The sequence below is a fragment of the Aegilops tauschii genome, chromosome 2, assembly GCF_002575655.3.
Source record: "Aegilops tauschii subsp. strangulata cultivar AL8/78 chromosome 2, Aet v6.0, whole genome shotgun sequence".
NCBI lineage: Eukaryota > Viridiplantae > Streptophyta > Magnoliopsida > Poales > Poaceae > Aegilops > Aegilops tauschii.
Genome location: NC_053036.3, coordinates 465,509,324 through 465,530,808, shown reverse-complemented (window position 1 = coordinate 465,530,808; position 21,485 = coordinate 465,509,324). Strand labels below are relative to the sequence as shown.

Here is a 21,485-nt window from a genome sequence, read left to right as displayed (position 1 = left end):
CTACTGTAAGATTCCGAGTATTCTGGGCCGTGGTGCCAAAACAGTGCAGTGTTAATCGAAGGAAGGGGGACCAATTGCCGGGTGTAGACCTCCATGAGCATCCAGCTGCCGCGACCGTCGACGAGCACCATCCAAGATGTGTTCATGCTGACCCAGTATATACCGTAATGTAGTTGAGGGTAACAGGGATCGGATCGCAGTCGAGGGGGTTGATACTCGCCACCCTATGGTCGTTATGCTGCGTGACACGCCATTTCTGAAGATCAGGCGGCAGCAGCAAGTAGTGAGCTGGCTTAAAAAGCTCTGCCCTGAGGGCTTTGAGTAAATGATACAACCTTGACGAGCACGGGCGAGCGGCATGGTACTGAGATTGTCCACACGTGAAACAATGAGCTTGATTCTCTCTGTGGGGAGCGAATAACATCCACTCTTTCGGCGGACGCTGCTCGGTTCTGCCATTGTTAGTGCTTGGGTTTTGGAAGAGGGGGGTGGCGCCTAGCGGGGATGGAAGATTGGAAGATTATGTGCGGGCGAGGATGGAGAAGCGCATATATGCTGCGGGAAGTGGACAGGTGATGATGACAATGTAGCAGCAGCACACCGCTTGACTAACGAGACGCATCCCAGCAGCGTAGGGTCATATCGATGCCAGACAACTTTCTTGAGTGATCATAGTACTAGTACAATAAACTACAGTACCTACTACTATGCCCTAGTTTTTTTTGCATATAGTGGAGTAGGACTCTACTCTACTACTAGCACCGGAGGAGTAGTTACAAATTTCAATGCCCGAGCGTGGAACGACTACGAACCGCCATCGGTGCTAACTCCAATCCCCAGCAAACGTACGCTGGGAGACATGGCAGTTGCAAACGCCCGCGACACAGTTACAGTACATGTGTAAGGGTGGCGGTCTTGTCAAATACTATGGCTTAAAAACAGGCCACCGTCGGATAGAAATTTGAAGGTTATGTGGGATTCGCCAGGATTGAGCTCGTGGAGAACAATCGCCAAATATCATTACTAAAAAATAGGTTAAAACACCCGGGGCTATAACTTGCACCGGCTGACCACTAACGCCCGCGACGCAGTTACAGTACTAACATAGTTGTAAAATGGTCAAAGAACGTGTCTACGTGGTGTTTGGAATTATATGCAAACTAGCAAGATGCCCATGCATTGCATGGAACATCAAGATGCATTTTTTTACAAAACACTTGTTGTGATTGACCCATGCAGGAGTAATCCCATGTGTAAAAACTAATGATATCTCGAGAATTTCATCGGAAAAATGGTATCTCGAGAATTTCATCGAAAAAATGATATCTCGAGAAAGATGAGAGATAAGGTGAGGAGGAGTGGGGCGTGGTGGTGAGGGGTGGTCGGACTAGGCGGAGGCATAGGGATGGATGGCGCCAGTAGCGGCCACCATGCCATATTGTTCCAGAGACTTCCTTTTTTAATTGCTCAGCAATGAGGTTGTGGGAGATAAGGATGAACAAGGCAAGGCCTTATTTGCAAATGTGGAGAGGGGTGTGGGTATCTTTTTGCAAAATTGCCATAGTTTCCTTCCTATCCGTTAGCTATAGATCGGACAACCTATATTGCAGGATCGCAGGCACACCATCATCACCAACTTTGTTTTTTTATCTAGGGAGTACTAGTAAGGACCATATACTCCTTCGTGTGCTACTCCTGCGCTCCATTCGGCGGGCGCAACGTCCCCTACAACCACTCCCTCCCGTGCTCCATTCGGCGGCCGCAATGTCCCCTACAGCCACTCCCGTTTCATGGACGGCCTGGTCGATGCCTGCAAGGTGCCCTACGTCTACAAGAGTTTCGGCTGCGAGAGGTACGTCGACCAGCACTCCCTAGCGGAGCATAGTTCTAGATGCGCGCACGCGCCCTGCTACTACTATGAGTGCACGCCGCCGTTTGAGGGCTCACCAGCGAGCCTCGTGCATCACCTCACGACACCGTCCGTCAATCACTACTGGCCCCCGGCGGTGAACATCAAGTACGAGACGTGCTACCCGTTCGCCGTGCCGGAGTCACTGGAGGATCACCGCCGCCTGCTAGTCACGGAGGAGGACGGCATCGTCTTCCTCTTGGCCGTGGGCACTGGCAAGGCCTGCGCAGGCCGCCGCCCCGTCTCTGTAGTGTGCATCAGGGGCAACACCGCTGATGCTGACACGAGGCCGGTGTACGGGTGCGTGCTCACTGTTACTGCCTCTCCGAAGTATGAGGGTACCCACGCCACCTCCATCACGCTGACTGGGACTGTGCCGAGCTGCTCCATTCTCGGCAATGTGGACATGGAAGACGCCTGGTATGATTTTCACCCCAAGATGCTACACGAGGACTCCAAGGAGGTTCACCTGGTCATAGGCATTACCAAGTCAACTGTTCATCATTAGTCTTCGCTCAATGTAATCCACTATATAAGCATGTGGAGACTTCTTATTTATATAGTATAGAACCTTCCATGCATGATCTTGCTCTATTAGAGTATCATGCTTGAATAAAAGTGTATCCATTTATTGTTTAGTCTAGAATCTTCCATGTATGCTTTTGCTCCATTAGAGTTCTCGCTTGCCATTTATGAGATTAATTGAGAATTTTTACTATAGTAATGGTGAAAGACTTATGATCAACCATTTCTTACATCTCCTCTGCCCCTTCCAAGTCATCCTGATTTACTCCCTCCATCTAGGTGTATAAGAGCATGGTTAATAGTATAGCCAAGTATTGACTATAAGAAAGTGCCATGTCATCTATAGCCAACCTATAGCCAACATGTATAACAATTAGCTATAAGTATGTGCTACTTTATTAACACATGGCCCACTTTCCACTCTCACATAGTGCCTAGGAGCACGTGCTCCAGCTAGCTTTTGCATGAGAGCCCGCTTACATTCTCTCCCCTATCCTCTCTCCTCGAACTAAGCATTAGAAATATTACTTTACTTCTTACAGCCTACTGATTGTACCTTATTGTACTCGCTCTAAGTCACCTTACGAAAACCAAATAATCCCAAAACACTTAGGCCGGTGCATTACCTCCCACCTCGTTTCTTGTTTCTTGACATATCAACCAATAAGAGATGTGGGGCGTGCATGTTTTCAATGACTCAAGACTACCAAACACGACATGCAGTGGGTTAGTTCATTGCCTGCAATGCTATTAATTAGCAAATAAACATTAAGTTCTCTCGTTTTCCCCTCCTTCTTGGTCACAGTGCACAACTTAAGATGACTTATTCACCTAGACGGAGGGAGTACATTCATGGTGGTCTAGAAAAAATAAAAAAAATCGATACTCAAAACCTAATTCTTAAAGATAATTTCTTGCAAAGCACAGTAAGTGTTATTTCTTCACAAGTTTTGGATGCAGGTTGAATAGTTGAACACTTCTGTTTGCAAAAGATACTTTTTAATATATTTCACCCGGATGTTTGTGAGCTCTAGAGAAGAAATAATATCCGAAGAAACCTATCGATACTTGTTACACATGAGATGACCCCCACATACTTTGTCAAAGTAAACAAATCCCCGATCAATGCATTTCACTGTTCCGTGCAACGCACGGGCACCCTACTACATATAGTACGACCATAAATTTAACTAACATTATATATAGTACAATAAATGCTCATGCATGTCACCAAAAATTATATCATTGAAAACTATGTTCAAATACGAATCCAACGATATAGTTTTTGTTGATATGCACTAACATTTTGTCAGTTAAATCTTCAGTCAAATTACATGGGGGAATAATAAACCACGACTGAGGTAGTACTAGTGTAGAGGGCGCGCTGCACGTGAGTCTCACCCCGCTCGTGGCACGGCAGTAAAGCCGTCATATCACAAAACCCCACCACTCCCAGTAATAAGTGGTCTGGTAAAATAAACGAACAAGCAACCATCACATCCCTCTGTCTTTTTTGCATTTCATCTCTCTGCATTTAGTTTGTCCAGGTCATCTCGCACACTCGATCCCTAGCTACTACTCCTAGTATCCCTAGCTACTACTCCTAGGGCCAGTTCTTTTGGCGGCTTAAAAAATAAGCCGTGTCTTCCCCAGCTTTTCCCATAAGACTAGTCATAGTGGAGAGTAATATAAGGCACCTCACTCATTTATTTGGGCTTCTAAACTACTACCTTCGTCCTGGTTTATTAGTCACCATTGTAATTTGTGCTAAATTTTGACCAAAGATTTAACTAATAAAATGTTAGTGTATATCAACAAAAGTTATATAATTTTTGGTGACATGCATAAACATTTCATTAGTTAAATTTATGGTCAAAATTTGACACAGGTTACAATGGGGACCAATAAACCAAGACGGAGGTAGTAGTTATGAGATTACTAATCTAGAAGCCTAAAAGAACTGGCCCCTGGTACTCCTAGTAGTAGTACTCAAGTTGGAATTCCAGTTGCATGGCACAACTTGTTAGGCAAAAAATTCGATATAGGGTGTACGAAGCGGTTTTGGAATTTGCATGGCTTCCCGACCAGTAAGATACTCTGTACAAAGTACGATAGAGAAATAACCACAGAGAAGGAAGCTAAAAGTAAACAATCAAACGAGCATTTTTGCATTTCTTTTGCATTGAATCATTTCGCAAGGTTGACTAGTGTTGTTTTTCTACTTTTACAAAAACCACATCGTAATGTTAAAACGTGCATTTGCACATACATAAGTAATAGTAGTAGCACAGTCTTCAAGCATATATAGAGAGAGATGTGTAGTGCGATATATAGTTAAGTTTGTGCTATATGCACGTACTTACAAAATGCGTACGGATACACAAGGTTTCCAAACTTTTCCTTTTACATACTTAATTAAGGACGCTAATAATTCCCGAACATTCGGGATTTATCATTTGCGTCCCAAAACTAATGATATCGCCTTACGAAACTAAATTATTCATAATAAAAGCCACGACGCTCGCAGGAGCGCTTCGGCGCGCCATAAGTGCCCTGTTGCGCGGCCGTTTCCCAGCGCGCTGGCACAACGCCTCTTCCTTAGCCTCGCAACTCGCGAGATACTGATTGGTGGCTTGCCAAGTGGGTGAGCGCGATCTCACCGGTGTGGTGATCCGGTGCCAACAGGTACTCCTCCTCGCTAGAAGCGTGCACCCGGTCCATGTACCGCCAAGCGTAGATGAGGCGCTTGGTTTTGACTGCACTCAGGGCTTTGGCACGGGCGTCCTCTGCCACCCTCACGGCCCTTGCATGAGCCTTCTTCCAAAGAGCCAATTGCCTGACTCTCTCGGACGCGACAAAGGCCTGCCAGGCAACATGCCTCGCGGTGCGCTTCTCTTCCCCGGCCATCTTCTCCGCCTCTACTTTGGCATGCTCCGCCGGAGGCAAAGCCTCCCACAAGGTGACCTCCATTTCTTTCGAAAGCTCCTCAAGGTTGGGGGGCTCGTCGGGCGGCGCAACGTTCTCCTTGTAGTGGGGAGACGACGCGTCCATTGACACGCATGCTGGCAAGACTGGGAATGTTGACGTGTCCACCTCGACGCGTCGCAACAAGGAGCAGAATGCCGACGCGTCCACCTCGACGCGTCGCAACGAGGAGCGGAATGCCAACGCGTCCTCCTCTACTAGTGGCGGTGAGGAACAAAATGACGACGCGTGACCTTCCGCGCGGTGCAGCGAGGGGCGCCTAGGGCTTGGGAGGGGCGATGCCATGGTGGTCGACATGAGAGGGAGGTGGAGGAGATAGCGATGAACGTGAGCGTTCTTCTGAATGGCTTGGGAGGCGCAGTATTTATAGCGAGCAATGGCACACCTACATAACATATGTTGCGTGATTAACATAACGGCTACGTGGGCATATTTGTTGGAGTAAATTACAGGGCAGGGAAGGGGTGCAAATATTGCTGGTCACAATGCATTGGACGAGTGCGGGGGGAGGAGAGTCATGCATGCAGAGTGTTTCCACACGGGGTGGAGTGGTGGGACTGCCGAAGGGAGAAAGAGAGTCAAGCAGGCAGATTGTTTTCACACATGGAGAGGAAAAGATTTGGAGACGAACGGGCTTCTTGCAGGCATGTTGAATGGTGCATAATAAGTCATCTTACATTCAATAAACTGACCATTGCATGCCGGGCTAGGTACAGTCTCAAGTCATTAAAAACATACACGCCCCACACATGTTCAGATTTCAAGGTGCACTAATGTCGTGGTATTCTCACGTTAGATGCCAGGGGGTGGCTTATCATGGATGGGCCCAAGAGGACGTCGTCGGGCCCTGGAGGCGGGAGTGAGGACAAGCTCAATCGCACACGAGATGTACCTAGGTTCAGGGCTCTCCTGAGAGATAACAACCCTAGTCCTGCTCTGCGGGGTCTCTGCATGATGACTATGATCAAATGGTGGCTACAAGGTGGCTCCTTGAGTTGTGCTGCTAGAGGAGGCAGAAGGGCAGGGCTGCCACCGTGCTTCTCCTAGCTGTGGTGTGTGTGTGTGTGTGGCGTGAGGGCTGAACCCTTTGCATGGGTGAGCCCTGGGGGGTTTTATAGGCCAACAACCCCAGGGGTACAATGGTAACACGACCGGGTGTAGGACCCGAACGTTAGTGTCTAGGGTCGCCGGGTTCTCCGCCGGCTGCTGGGGCCCGCCTCTAGAGGGCCCCGCCGGCTGTCGAGAATCCGGCCGACGGGTAGGACCCGCTGCCTGCGGGGCCATGCTGATTGCCTTTTGCTGTAGCTGCGTACTTGATGACGGAGGCCGCGTCAGGAGTCGTATGGCTACAGTCCCGCCGTCAGGCCGGTTGGTGGCCGCTTGGTCAGCACGCACTGTAGCCATGCTGTGTCTCGTTGAAATAGGTGGGTGTGGACTCCGAGGGGAGGGAAGGGCCGGCTGCTAGGAACCAGCCCGCCCCTCAGCGCCGCCTGCGAGGAGTGCGCCGTCTTCTGGTAGCTCACGGACAGGTAGGGCCGCCGCCTGTAGGCCGTACTGATTACCTTTTGCTGTAGCATGACCCTGGCTGACGAGGGCCATGCCGAGAGTCACATGGCTACAGTCCTGCGCCTGGCAGGGGGGTGTCTGCTTGGTCAGCTCGCACTATAGTCACGCTCCTCCGGGATTTGGGGGAGCAGGTGGCCCTGTAGCCACGCCCCGTCTTTTCGTAGTGGTTGAGTGCAGACTTCAAGGGGAGGAAGGGCCATCTGCTAGGAGCCGACCTTCCCTAAAGCCGCCTTCTTAGAGGGCACCGTCTTCTGGAAGCCGGCCGCTTGGGCCCAGCTATCCCAAGGAGCCGGCTGCGCATCCAAAAAGTGCGACGGGCTTTGCTAGGCCTGATGTCTTGAAATGCTAAGGAGCATGGATGAGGCTACCCGTGGTCAATCCCTTCGACAATAGTCCCCGAAGCTAGTGAGGAGCCGTGGCTCAAAGACGGAGTGCCTCAGCAGCTTCCTCCTCCGAGAGATCTTGTGCCTTCGCTTTGTCCGGCTAGGAGAAGCCGTCTCGCAGGAGCCGACCGAGACTGGACCGGCCGCCTAGTGAATTTGAATCGTCGTGGTGGGCGCAAGGCTGACACCGCCGGATGGCACGCCTGCCGCCCGTTGCTCGCTTGCCACACGGTGCCAGCAGGCTAGGCCGACCTGCCAGCCCACGCGTGCGATGATATGTTGCCGCAGGCCCGGGCCCACCACCACAGGGCCTCGGCACACGCGTGAATCCGCTGCGGCCGAGGTGGGCGGTTGCCCTTCCCAAGCATAATGATTGTGCGCCATGATGGCGTGGGATATGTGGGGACGTGTGGGGCATGGGCGCAGTTAATCCCCATGCCCCCATGATGCGTCACCTCGAGTCCGCCACCGCCGCCGTATAAATAGGAGGGAGGGGGTGCGGCCAAACGCACGCCCCCTCCGCTCTTCTTCTTCTTCTTCCTCCTGCTCCTTGCTATCGCTGTGCTGCCGTGCACCCGCCATCGAAGCGCCGCTGCAGCTCGTCGTCGCCTAGACATGCCGCGCCACCACAGACTCGCCGCCACCTGACCTTGCCGCGCCGCCGCCAAGCCACCACGAACCATGGCGCGAGGCGAGTGGGATGGCTCGAATGTCCATGATGGGCACGTCGAGTTCCTCTGCATGACGCGGCAGATGCCCAACGAGGCGTGCGTGGGGACGCGCCTTCCGGACGTACATGAGATCACGCCGGCACCGCAGACCGGCTAGTACACCGTCTTCTGCATCCACTTCCTCCGTGGCTTCGGCTTGCCGGCGAGCGGCTTCTTCCGCGAGTTCCTGGACTTCTATCACCTTCAACCTCACCACCTCACGCCCAACACGGTGGTCCTCCTCTCCGCCTCAGTCACTTTCTGCGAAGGCTATCTCGGCGTCCTGCCCATACTCGAGTTGTGCGGCATGTTCTTCTACCTCAGGCTCGGCACCCAGGCCAAGGGCGAGCCGGCCCAGTGCGGCGCTTGCGTCGCCGTGCGGCGCACTGGCGTCAGGACCCGATTTCCCCCCATCGTCTTGCACGAGTCGGCGAAGTTGTGGCAGAAGTCATACTTCTACGTCCGCAACCTCCACCCGACCCGCGACTACGTCAACCTGCGGGCCTTTGCGCCTGGGCCGCCTGCTGAACCGCGGAACAATTGGGGCAGCAGCCCAAACCGTTGGCGGTTGCCATCACCACCACCCTCGATCAGCTTCAGGAGATGAGGACTCGGAGGGGCTCTAGCTGGCGGACCTACTGGTCGCCTTCGTCTACTGCAAAGTTTCGCCCCTCCAATTTTGGCCGCATCCGATCTGCGACATGAGCGGCCACCGGGACCCGTGCTGGATGTCGACGAAAGAGCTGCCGACTATTGAGATGGTCCAGCATGTTAATTACTTCTCCAACAGCCAGCTGAGCGGGACCGACTGGAGCTTCGGCAAGCCACCGTACAACCGGGCCAACCTGCTACCGCCCATTAGTTTCTGGTCCCCCCTTCTTTGCTCATGTCGTGCTCTTCATCTGCCCTGACCGCCCGAACGCGGCGCAGCACTTCGCTGGCTAGGCAGCAGTCGGTGCGCCGGCTCCAGGCCACCAGTGGATGGCGGACCGCGAGGAGAGCCACATGGGCGACCCGAGCTAGTTGCGGTTGCATTGGAAGAGGACGACGACATCGGGGAGGCGGCACCTGGGGCAAGAGGAGCCGCAGGAGGTGGCGCAGGAGGCGACGTCTGGGACTGGCTGGACAACAATGAGGACGGCGATGGGCAACGCCGCCCTGAAGGTGCCGACAGGGCAGTTGCCGGCTCCTCGACAGCGCGGCCGACTGGCGATTCGCCGACTGGTGCACCCGACGCGTCTAAGCGCCGCGCCGAGGGGGGATATTCGGCAGCAGGCCGACCAAGAAGACCAAGCCGGCGGCTGCCGCGACCAAGCGGCAAGAGGCCGCGAAGGCGGCCGCCGTCCGGAGGGCCCCGAAGGAGCGCCCGATGGTTTCCGGGTAGGTGCTTCTATTGATTTTCCTTGGTTGCTTCTCTCTTGCAGGTTTTTTATCTTTTGCTTGATTCTCTGTGCAGGGCCCCCCTTTCCGTATCGCACGCTCCCTCTGCCTCGCTGATTGGATCTACAGGCGGCTCTGAGGAGGCCCGCCACATGGACCCGGCTGCCACCCTTCGGGTGGCAACGGAGAGGAACGCGTGATAGGCGCGGGAGGAGCGGGAGGCCGCTCCGCAACTGGAGGCCGAGGCGGCGACTGCGGTGTAGGCGGAGGCCGGGGCTGTGGCCAAGGTGCAGTAGGAGGCTGCGACCAAGGCGCAGGTGGAGGCCGACGCCAAGGTCGCGGAGGACCCGACCCGCGGCAGGGTTTTGGAGGCCACCGACATGCAGCAGTCGGAGGCGCCGGTGGTGGAGGATCGTGTGCTGACTGGAGTAGCCGGAGTTGACCAGACGGCCCCGGAGCGGGAGGGGACCGACCCCGACGTCCCGGAGGTTGAGGTGGCCCCGCGTGCGCCGGGTGTTGGCGAGCGAGGTGGTAACCAGCTTGAAGGACCAGAGGTGCCGCCATCCAGCACCGAGCTGGTGGTGAGCTAGGCCATGATGACCCGCGCTTCCGCACGCCTACGCCCATCGCGGGCGGCTTCTGCGCCGAGGCCGACAGGTGTCGAGGCCGTGAGCTCGCAGGTGGCCGACACCGAGGCCACGAGCTCCACTCCGCCTGGTTGGATGCCAGGAGCCAGCCCAGCCACCCTGAACCTTGTGGTGTAGGACGTCCTGGACAAGTTCTCCACCCACAACGCCCCCTCCTGAAGGCGAGGAACTAGATGGTGGCGATGTAGACGACTGTCCAGGTATGCACTTGAGTTTGCTTTTTATTTTTGCAACCTTCAGTGGGGGCGTGCCAGCGCACCCACTGGGTGTAGCCCCCCCCGAGTTCCATGCCAGCTGCTGAGCAGGCGATTTGGAACTTCAAGTCATGTTTCCGAATGCTGAAGTGTTGCTCTCGCTGCAGGACTACGACAACCTGTGCGCGGCCGCCTACAACTCCCAGAACCAGCAGCTCGCCAATCGGTCTGCTGAATTGAACAAAAGCCGCAGTATGTAGGCCATCTTTCAGTGGGGGCGTGCAAGCGCACCCAGTGGGAGCGCGACCGGCTTGAGAAGGAGCTGGCAGACCAGGCGACCCGGCACGCGGACCAGGTCCAAAAGCTGGAGGACGAGGAGGCGCTCCTCAAGGCCGAGTTCGAGACTCAGCGCTCGAACTGGGCCGAGAGAGAGAAGTTCCTGTCGGATGGCTACGAGGCGATCGAGGGCATGCTCGAAGGTGAGTTCTCTTCTTTTCTTGCTTGGAGGTGCCGGTTGTTGCTGCAAGCGGACCTCTTATTCCTTTGTCTTCTTTTCGTGCAGATTACTTCCCGGACCACACTGACGCCATCGGCCAGGCGATCGAGGCACGACGCGAGGAGCGAAGGCGGGTGGGCGAGGAGATTGCGCCGGACCGGCCTCAGACTCTGGGCGAGCAGTTCCGGGCCGTCCAGCTTCGCCTAGTGCCGGTCCGCCGGCTGCTCCGCTACTTTTAGCTCGCCGGGTCCTAGGTGTTGGAGGGGCTCTGGCCGGGTGTGAAGGTGCCCCGAACTCCCAGACGGACCGCCGACTGGTTCGAGGTGGCGGCCGAGCGGCTTGAAGCCTGGAAGGGTGCCGCAGCGTGGGCAGGCTCCAGGGCGACGCTGGAGTTCATCAAGGCATGGTACCCTGGCGTGAACTTGGACCAGCTGGCCACGTTCCACTAGGAGGTGGGACCGGAGCTGGAGGCAGCGCGCGAGGAGATCGCCAAACACACGGCGGCTCTTGCCGACTACGCCGACGTCGACGTCTTCATCCCGAAGTGGGCGGAAGACGGCACTGAGGTGCCGCCATCCTGGTTCGGGCTGAACCAGGGCGAGGGGGAGGACCAAATGGAGGAGATCGCCTCTAGTGATGAAGGCACGGAGGAGGAGAGCGAGGACGAGGAAGGCGATGATGTCACACCAGACAGCGGAGCGACCCGCCGGACTCAGCCCGACCCGGCCTTAGCAAGCCACTACTTGGAAAAGGGCTATAGATGAAATGGCCACTAATGGCGCACCAGACATGTGGTGCGCCACTACTATATAGCAGTGGCGCACCATGTGCTGGTGCGCCATTAGTTTGAAAGACAATAATGGCGCACCAGACACACGGTGCGCCACTAGTAACAATTTTTTTTATTTTTCCAAACATACTAATGGCGCACCAGGGCACAGTGCGCCATTACTAGTTCTAACTAGTAATGGCGCACCAGCCTCATAGTGCGCCACTACTATAATTTTTTTTGCAAAACTACTAATGGCGCACCACCAGCAGGTGCGCCATTAGTAACCAGGGTTACTAATGGCGCATTTGTAGGTGGTGCGCCATTAGTAACCCGGGACCAGCTAGATATTTTGGACAGCCACACCTACCCACTCACAGCCTTGATGTCATGCATATCACGAAGAACGTGTGCGAGAGTCTGCTTGGTACCCTGCTCAACATGCCAGAGAGGACCAAAGATAGGCCGAAAGCAAGGGCAGACTTGAAATGAATGGGCATCAGGGAGGAGCTTCACGCTAATGATGATGATGATGAGGCGAAGCAGGACACGGAAAGTCATCGCAAAGGCAAAAAGGCCAAGACCGGAAATGACTTCCCTCCCGCGTGCTTCACTCTAAGTCAGGAGGAGATCGATCAGTTTTTCACCTGCCTCGTAGGAGTAAAACTTCCTTACAGTTACGCGGGGAAGATAAGCAGATACCTAGACTCAGCGAAGCAGAAGTTCAGCGGGATGAAGTCTCACGACTGTCACGTGCTGATGATGCAGATACTTCCAGTTGCAATCTGTGGGATCATGGACGCGCACGTCCGTGAAACGCTATTTGGCCTATGCAACTTTTTCGACGTCATCTCTCGGAAGTCGGTTGGCGTGAGGCAACTCAGAAGGCTACAGGAAGAGATCGTGGTGATACTATGCGAGCTTGAGATGTACTTCCCGCCCGCATTCTTCGACGTTATGGTGCATCTGCTGGTCCATATCGTGGAGGATATCATCCAACTCGGGCCGACGTTCCTGCACAGCATGATGCCGTTTGAAAGGATGAATGGTGTCATCAAAGGATACGTTCGCAACATGTCACGTCCAGAGGGAAGCATAGCCAGGGGCTTTCTGACCGAAGAGTGCATCTCCTACTGCACGAATTATCTAGGCATCGAGAACCCCGTTGGTCTGCCCGTCAACAGGCACCTTGGCAGGCTCGCTGGATGGGGTCACCGTGAGGGTCGCCGCGAAATGCATGTCGACTTCGAGGGTCGACTCGCCGACTTTGAAAGAGCAAACCTAGTCGCGCTACAACACATAGACGTGGTCGATCCTTGGGTGGTAGAGCACAAAACCTTTATTGAGAAGACGTACAATGACCGAGGCCAACAGAGGACGGACGGATATATAATCAAAGAGCACAACTCATGTTTCACGCGTTGGTTCAAGCAGCAGCTTCTGTCGTACCCTTTACATGAGGATTCTTCCGCGGAAGAACAACTCATATTCGCCTTGTCACAGGGCGCCGAGCACAACCTGATGACGTATGAGGCGTACGATATCAACGGCTACACATTCTACACCGAAGACAAGGACATGAAGAGTGATGGTTATCAGAACTCCGGGGTAACGATGGAATCCTACACCGGTAACGACAAGGACAGATACTACGGAAGGATCGAGGAGATCTGGGAGCTGAGCTACGCTGGAGAGAAGGTCCCGATGTTCCGTGTCAGATGGGCCAAGAGCGTCATAAAAGAAGACCGGTATTTCACCACCATGGTTATACCCGAAGCCAAATCCAAGACCGCAGGCGCGAAACGTCACCGCGAAAAATGAGCCATGGGTACTGGCTTCCCAAGTGGACCAATGCTTCTTCATTACCGACCCGTCAAAGCCCAGTCGTGTTGTCGTGAGGAGAGGCAAAAGGAAGATCATCGGAATGGATGGAGTCGCCAATGAGCAAGACTTCGACAAGTACGGCGACCCGAAGATGGAACATGACGACAACGATGAAGTATCAGCATACACCACAAGAAGAAGCAGGACCACCCTACCTAAAGGACGTCCGTTCAAGAGAAGAACTCCATTTACGAAAAATAAGGGCAAGAAGATTGTGAACAGATAGCTAGCTAAGATCGATTGTATTTAAATTGTAGCCTTCATTTCTCGATTGTATTTCATGGGCACTTTTTGAACTCATGAATATTTTTAAATTTCATGGACACTCGATCTCGATCCCCCTCCATCTCGATCACTATCCCACCTCGCCAGATCCGGTCCCCCTCGCCGCCGAGCACCCCCCCGCACCCTCTACCCCGCTCCACCGGCCGCCGCCGCCGACCCCCCGCACCCTCCCCCGCTCCACCGCCGCCGACGACCCACCGCACCCTCCCCTACTCCACCGCCGCCGACGACCCACCGCACCCTCCCCGGCCGCTCCACCGCCGCCGACGACCCCCCGCACCCTCCCCGGCCCGCTCCACCGTCACAAATGAATGCAACTAAAATAGCAAAAAAAACAAATTTGATTATATTTCCAAATAACAAATTTGATGATATTTTCAAATAATAAATTTGATGATATTTTTTCATATTCATAAATATTTTCAAATAACAAATTTGATGATATTTTTAAAAAAAATATTACTGTTTTTATAAAAATTATTACTATTTCATATTCATATTCATTTTCTAAAAAATTATTAGATGCAACAAAAAATAATAATAAAAAAATTACTTATGGCGCACCTCTGGCTGGTGCGCCATTGCTATATAAAAAATGATTACTAATGGCGCACCTCTGGCTGGTGCGCCATTGCTATATAAAAAAAGATTACTAATGGCGCACCGATCGTGGGTGCGCCATTGCTATCTAAAAAAACATTCTAATGGCACACCGCTTTGGGGTGCGCCATTAGTAAGTTTCCCCCCTAGCTAATTCCTCCCTCTCCCTCGCCAGATCCCCTTCGTCCCTCTCCCTCGCCAGTCTACCCGCGCGCTCACCTAACCCACGACGCCGCCGCCCCGACCCCCGCCCGACTCCACCCCCGCCGCCCCCGCGCCCCCACCACTGCAGCTCCCCCGCGCCGCCGCCCCCGCACCCCCGTGCCCCCACCACTGCAGCTCCCCCGCGCCCCCCATCACTTCAGCTACCCCGCGCCGCCGCCCCCGCGCCCCCGTGCCCCGAGCCGGAGGAGGAGGACCAGGAGGAGGATGAGGAGGAGGTCTTCCTCTTCGACTACGAGGACCCGGACGAGCTCGGACGCCCTTGAGCCATCCCTTCGACGCCCGCCGATTTCCTCCGCCTCGGCCACCATCGCCACCGCTCGACGCCGAATTCCGCCGCCTTGACTAGCTCCGGCTACCCCGAGTCGCCCTCGACCTCCCCAGTGAGCACCCGAGCCGCTTCCCCCTCTGTGTTCTTGTGACGCATTTTGTTGTTTGTAATCCTGGAATGTCAACGAATGGTTTCTTTGCTGAATCCAAGGTGATTGTCAAAGTTTCTTGTGATTTAAGCCCAAAGTCTGAACCAAATCTTCAGTTTGTTCCATCTAATGTCATACTTTGGTTACTCCCCTGTCATGCTAATCTCACATTCCAGTATACTTTAGTTCGAGACATGGATGGATCATTCTGTATGTGTGCATTGGTGAAAAGAGAAGGAAAAAGAATTAACAAGTTTAACATTTGGGCAATTAGAATCTGGCCAGATAGTAAGGGACAGAAAGTTGTGCAATCTGAAATCCTGTCTGAGTGGCACATATAGAAAGCCTAGATTTATTTTTCTTCTCCTTACTCTACTGTATGCTAGGAAAATGTGTACTAGTGCATCCGTAGTACTACTAGTGCCACTTAGTGATGCTTTGTGTGCTTGTTTTCTCGATCCAAATGGGTTACCCAAGTTGGAAGTTAACTGTAGACAGATGAGGAAGTTGAAGTATTCAGTGCTATCTTGTGATCATTTCCTATACACCATCCTGTAGGATGTTTAAGATGTTTTTAAAATGGGCAGTAAAATGACCAAATAATCATATGTACAGTTTTTCACGATGTACACTCAAAACTAATGACTCTGAATCTCTGCTACGGAAAATCATACATTTCAGATATGACACTGTTTGGACATTTGTAAAATCCAGTGCTTGTGTATCTGCTGTTTGGATTAACAATTATGAATAGCACATCCTAGGACATGAACTAGAATTATGAACAGGATATCCTAGGAGTAGATGAACATTTTGTGGTTCTGCTAGGACTTGCTCCAGATTTTTTAACCCTAGGATTTCTTTTCTTTTAGTTCTTTTCTTACAGAAAATTTACTGAAAATTCAGAAACTTGGAGTAACCTGTGGACTGTACTTTTGTGATCTCCTACTCCTGAATCTTACTACTACAAGCACAACCAGTACAAATAAGGCTAGAATTTACTCTAAATTTTGAAAGTAAGAAGAAGAATGAAAATGCAAGGAGTAAATAAGAGTAAGAATAGGAATTTTACTTATGATATGATGATGAGGCAAATCACTAGCAGACAACTGCCAAGAATGCATGACTATTTTACTCTGCCTAAGAATATGCATGTCTTGTTTTCTGGTTATGGATATTGTGTAGTACTACATATCTTGTTTTTTTGTAATATAATGCTTACCAAAGGTTTCAATATTTTGCTGTTACCATTGTTCTTTGAGCATAATTCTTTTTCATTTCCTACTATCCTTATTCTAATTCTCTTAAATTGCTATGTTGTGTGTAATAGAATTAGATCTTGGATCTGCTAGTGGACTTTGGGAGTTTGTTTACCTGGCACCATTCAGTCAAGTAGCCATTCATGTGAACTTTTATTTTGTCCATATGAAAGCAGAGGACCATATGGTCTGTGGCCTTTTCATCCATCATTTACACTGTGAATCCAACACCAGTGGTGCTGCTTTCTTTCTGTGATCACATTGTGGTGCCTGGCACATTTGCCCCATCACTTCGTTACCCCTTTCTCCTGAAATGTTGATTAATTTCCGTTTCGGTTGAGATTGGGGCCCTCCTAGGTCAAGAAAATTAGCAAAGGTCATGTCCAATTTTCTTGACCTAGAAGGTGCCCGATTCTCAACCGAAACAAAAATTAATCAGCATGTATCTTGACATCATCCAATAGTAGTGATCTAGTGCTTTAGTGGTTGGATTAGTTTAGTATTTTTTCACACACTCAGACACCCTTGCTTGCCATGTGTGTGAGAGAGATAGTGAGAGGAGACAAGAAGAAGGGGGTTAGGAAGATGTTGCCTGCTCATCAAAGCTAACCATCTCCCCCCTTTCACCCCTTTTCCTTCCTCTTTTGTGGGTTGCAAGGAAGCTACTGGTTCCATCCCACAACACCTAGCAACAACACACTAATAGGTTCAATCCCAAAACACCTAGGCAATATCACAAACATCTCTCAATTGTTCCTTGACAATAACCATCTTTTTGGCGACATTCCTCGAGAATTAGGTTATTTGGTCAACTTAGAGATCTTGTTCCTTGACAATAACCAACTTTTTGACCAAACTTTTTTCCTATTTAGAGCGAAACATGGCCCACAACGATGAGGCCGGCGGTTCGGGCGGGAAGCAATTCTGGGAGCTGTCCGAGGAGCTGGATGAAGAACCTCACTGCTATGAGGACGATGCCGTGAAAGACACCGATCCTGACTACACAACCCCTAGTGGGGTCGGGGATGACACCACTGATGGTGCCGCCGAGGATGCCACCACTGATGATGGTGGCGCACGCACAGATGGCAGCCAACCGAAGAGGCAACGGAAGGACCGGCGCCCGAGCGTGCTCGGCACTGTCAAGGAGGAATTTACTGAAGTGAACTCCGACGGGCATCCAACGGCGCCCAAACAAGTAGTCAAGGGGTACTCGGTTCAGCTCGGGTGCATTCTCCGGAGCACCGTCTCGATCAACATCGAGAACCTAAGGCATAAGGACCGAGGGAATTTGCGCAACCTCCTCTTCACGAAGCTGCACGAACGATACAAGTTCCCCGCTGAATTTGCAAGCACACGCCTCTCAGGGAATAAAGTGAAAAGTGCCGCCCTCACGAGGATGAGCACGGCCCTGTCTACTTGGAGAAGCACGGTGAAGGCAATGATTGAAAAAGGTGATAGTTATGAGAAGATCAAGGCGAAATATCCTTTGATGAGCGAAGATGACTACAAGGAGTTCAAGATCAAGTGCGAGAGCAGCGCAACCTCCGAATCGAGTCAGTGGGGGAAAGAAATGCGGCAGTTGAACTTAGGGGTCCACCAACTCGGTCCCGGCGGTTACAGAGTGGCGGAGCCTATATGGGACAAGGAGGATGCGGAGCGTGCCGAGCAAGGCCTACCGCCCCGCTTCGAAAAATTCCGTGACAAGCAGACCAGGAACTTTGTCAGGGCCCGGTACAAGGAGGACCCGGTAACAAAGGAGCTTACCACGGATCCGAAGACCAGGGCACTTGAGCTTGTTCTGGTAAGGAATACACCCCCGCGTAATTATCTCCATATGGTTGCATTCTAATTAATGAAGCCAAATTTCTAAATGGTTCACATTCCTTCCGCAGGAGGCTGAAAGCAGTAGCACGGGGTCGTCTCAGAGATCCCCTTTTGACACCCCTTTAAATAGGGCATTGAACGTAATGAAAAACAAGGATAAGCTCAGTAAGGCGTCGTCAGCTGGTCGTGTGGCCGACAAAGGCTTGTCCACAAAATGGTCATCATACTATACCGCTGGTGGGCGAAAGGAGAAAAAGACCAGCTCGGAAAGCCAGTCGCGCGAGGTTCAAGAACTCAAGGCACAAGTGGCGCGGATTCCGGAGATTGTCCAAGAGCAAGTGCAACAACAACTGGGAACGACGCTCACCGCCATTGTGCCTCCCTTGATTCAGGGGCTGACGACGTGGATTGCGGGCGGCCAACAGGGCCCTCCCCCGGTTCCCAGCTTCACGGCCAGCAACTCGCACAACGCGCAGACGGCGCCATTGGTGTCTCCGGCGGAGGCGGTATTCGTGTCTCCGGCGCCGGCACGGGCATTGGAGCTTAATGCACTCGGGTGTACGCCGGCCGGCACCTCGCCAGCAAGTGGCCCCTCCGTCAGTTGCACGCCCGCTATTGGCGGTGCCTCGACATTAGCCGAGCTCGACGGCATCACGGTAACTAAGCCTCTCGGCCGATGACTTCATCTCCTTGCCTTTGACTAGGCATCCCTGACGCCCTACATGTTTTCGCAGGGCGCCGCCGATGTTCCTTGCACTCTCCTGCACTTCGTGGGCGGCGAGTTGGTCGATGTCGCCAAGGGCAGAATCGTTCAACCGGGCAACCGCGTGTTCCACGGTAATCCGATGCCACCCACCTTGTATAGGGTTGAACTGGTTCGGGTGCTGCCAGGCTGCGACGAGTTGTTACCTCCGATTCGACCCGCTGGGGCCGACGAAGATGATGTGATGACCCTCAGTGCCTGCTTAAGCTGGCCCCTACTTTGGCCGAAGAGCCAGATTCGTTTGGGGGCGGGGGACACCACCCCACAGACAAGACCGCCAGTCGTACCAGCGCCAAGCCATGTCAAGAACGCCGCAACGCTACCGGACATGCCGGACATCCCTATGGCACAGGATCCGGACATGCATATGGCACAGGATCCGGACGACGACGACAACGACGACGGTACATTTTCCAACGTCGATGAGTACTTTGCCAAACATGGGTACGGTGACGAGTTCTGCGGGCCTGCTTCTCAAGAACCCAACCCTGAAAAAGACAACCGCGATCTAGCTGGTACGGCGGAGAAACCCAATTGCAACAGGCGTCGTCTGGCGTTCAGTTCTCAGGAGACGCCTCCAGCTGCCGCCTTCACCGAGCCTCAGATAGCTGAGGTGCGAAATATTATCAGCCCCAACACGCTCAAGAAGGCGGTCCGTGAGCAGAACTCGATCCCATTATAGCAGATCAGGAAGAAGGGACGGAAACGAAAGACTAACAAGGGCGCCGGTGTGAGCCAGCCGGCACCGAGTACGATCCGTGCTCAAGACGGGCCACCTTCACCTAAGGATATCTCGAGGAGGGTGCATGTGGCGGGTAGGGCGATGCTACCGACAAATATGCTCAATGCTGCAACCGGTGCTATGCGGAGTCTGCATGACAGTGTTCTTTCTTTGGAGAAACGACGTCTCAGAGAGAATGATGTGGCATACCCGGTTTTCGTGGCCAAGGTGCCAGAGGGCAAGGGCTTTGTGGATAGCGCCGTAGGGGGTACGATCGTCCTGCGGTTTGATGACATCTTTGCTATGTTTAACCTTCATCCGCTGCACTACACCTTCGTTCGGCTGTTTTCGCTGAGTATGGAGATGCAGATCATTAGAGACAAGACCCCGGACATTGTGATAGTCGACCCCTTCTACATGCGTGCCAAGATCTTGGGCAGCGCTGGGGACCGGCAAGTCACGAGTTCACACCTCGAAGGCGTCATTCTGGCAAACCCAGATAAGGATAACTTCCTCGTGCCTTACTTTCCCGAGTAAGTCATCCCCTAACCGCCCCGTAACATATGATTTCTTAGATTTCGATCGTTCTTTTTTTTCTAACATTCTGTGTATGTGCAGTGACACACATTGCACACTCATCCTCTTAAGCCCAAAATATTCCATGGCCACGTATTTCGACCCGGACCGTGACTCCAAGATAGACTACACAAATATCAAGAAAGTTCTTGATGATGCTCTCCCCGGCTACACCGCATCTGGAGGCACCTTTAAGAGGCCAACTCGTAGGTACGGCAGGCACGTGTTCACCCACAATACGACGTTCCCCTGCGTCAAGCAGCCGCCTGGCGGTCAGAAGGATGCCTACTACGCCCTCCATCACATGTGGGCGATCGTACGGGACCATAATCACCTTCTGCTACCTAATAATCTCAAAGATTGGGCCGCAAGCTTGGCGGCAATCCAGGACGCGGACATCCGACAAGAATTCTTTCGCATCCATTCGAAGTTTGTAGAAATCATCCATCAAGATGTCCTTCGTACCTCGGGGCAGTTGTACCTCATATATCAACCGTCCAACAGTGAGATAGACACAACGCTACAAATGCAAGCTGACAACGCCCGTGACTTCATGACCATCACGACAAATGGCGGCTTCATCCACACTCCGGTCCCATGAGTCGAGTCGAAAGTAGTGATGCTATGTGTAGTTCTGAAACATCGATTAGCTCATGTTGTAATTAAACTTTAATGAACTTGTATGTCTCTTTGGTTTGGACAGTCGTTCAACTTAGATGTAATCGATGCTATTTATTAGTAGAACCATGAATCGTGCTATTAATTTCTTGCTTTTCTCTTCCGATCCTTTTGTTGCATACTTATATATTGCTTATGTATTGTCTGTTGTTTGGCTAGTGCATAGAGATGCCGTCGTATGTCGTGTACAAGGGTAAGGTTCCCGGAGTCTACGACGATTGGGAGGAGTGTCGGAGACAGGTTCACCGTTTCAGCGGTAACAGTTACAAAGGGTACACCACTAGGGCGGAGGCGGAATCTAGATACGCGCGCTATCTAGCGGGAGAGAGGAGGGAGCGTTGGAGGAACCGGATGAAGACCAGTTTCATCGCGATGATGCTCATCGTGATGACCGCAGCTCTCTTCTATGTGATGGTAGTTTAGATGATTGATATCGACTTGTAATGTGAAGACAAACTCGCTACTCGCGGTCTCAAGACTTGTAATGTTCTATCTTTGTTCGGTCTTTTGAATTCGGAGACTAATATGATGAATTGTATTCGGAGACTAATCTTCTATTGTATTCGATGAATCTACTATTGCTGTGTGGTGCTGTCTATATTCTGTCCAATAATATATTTTGTAATCTGTGCAAATATCAGAAAAGAAAAAAAAATAATCCCTAATATACATACTAATGGCACATCA

The 21,485-nt window shown here is 52.2% G+C and overlaps 1 protein-coding gene across 1 annotated transcript; it reads left to right on the top strand.

Annotated features, from left to right (window-relative positions):
* The first annotated feature begins 1,790 nt into the window (after positions 1-1,790).
* LOC109766653 (uncharacterized) lies at positions 1,791-2,417 on the top strand. Its single transcript, XM_020325422.1, has one exon. It carries the CDS (start codon positions 1,791-1,793, stop codon positions 2,415-2,417), a length of 627 nt encoding a protein of 208 aa, XP_020181011.1.
* Positions 2,418-21,485: the final 19,068 nt, after the last annotated feature.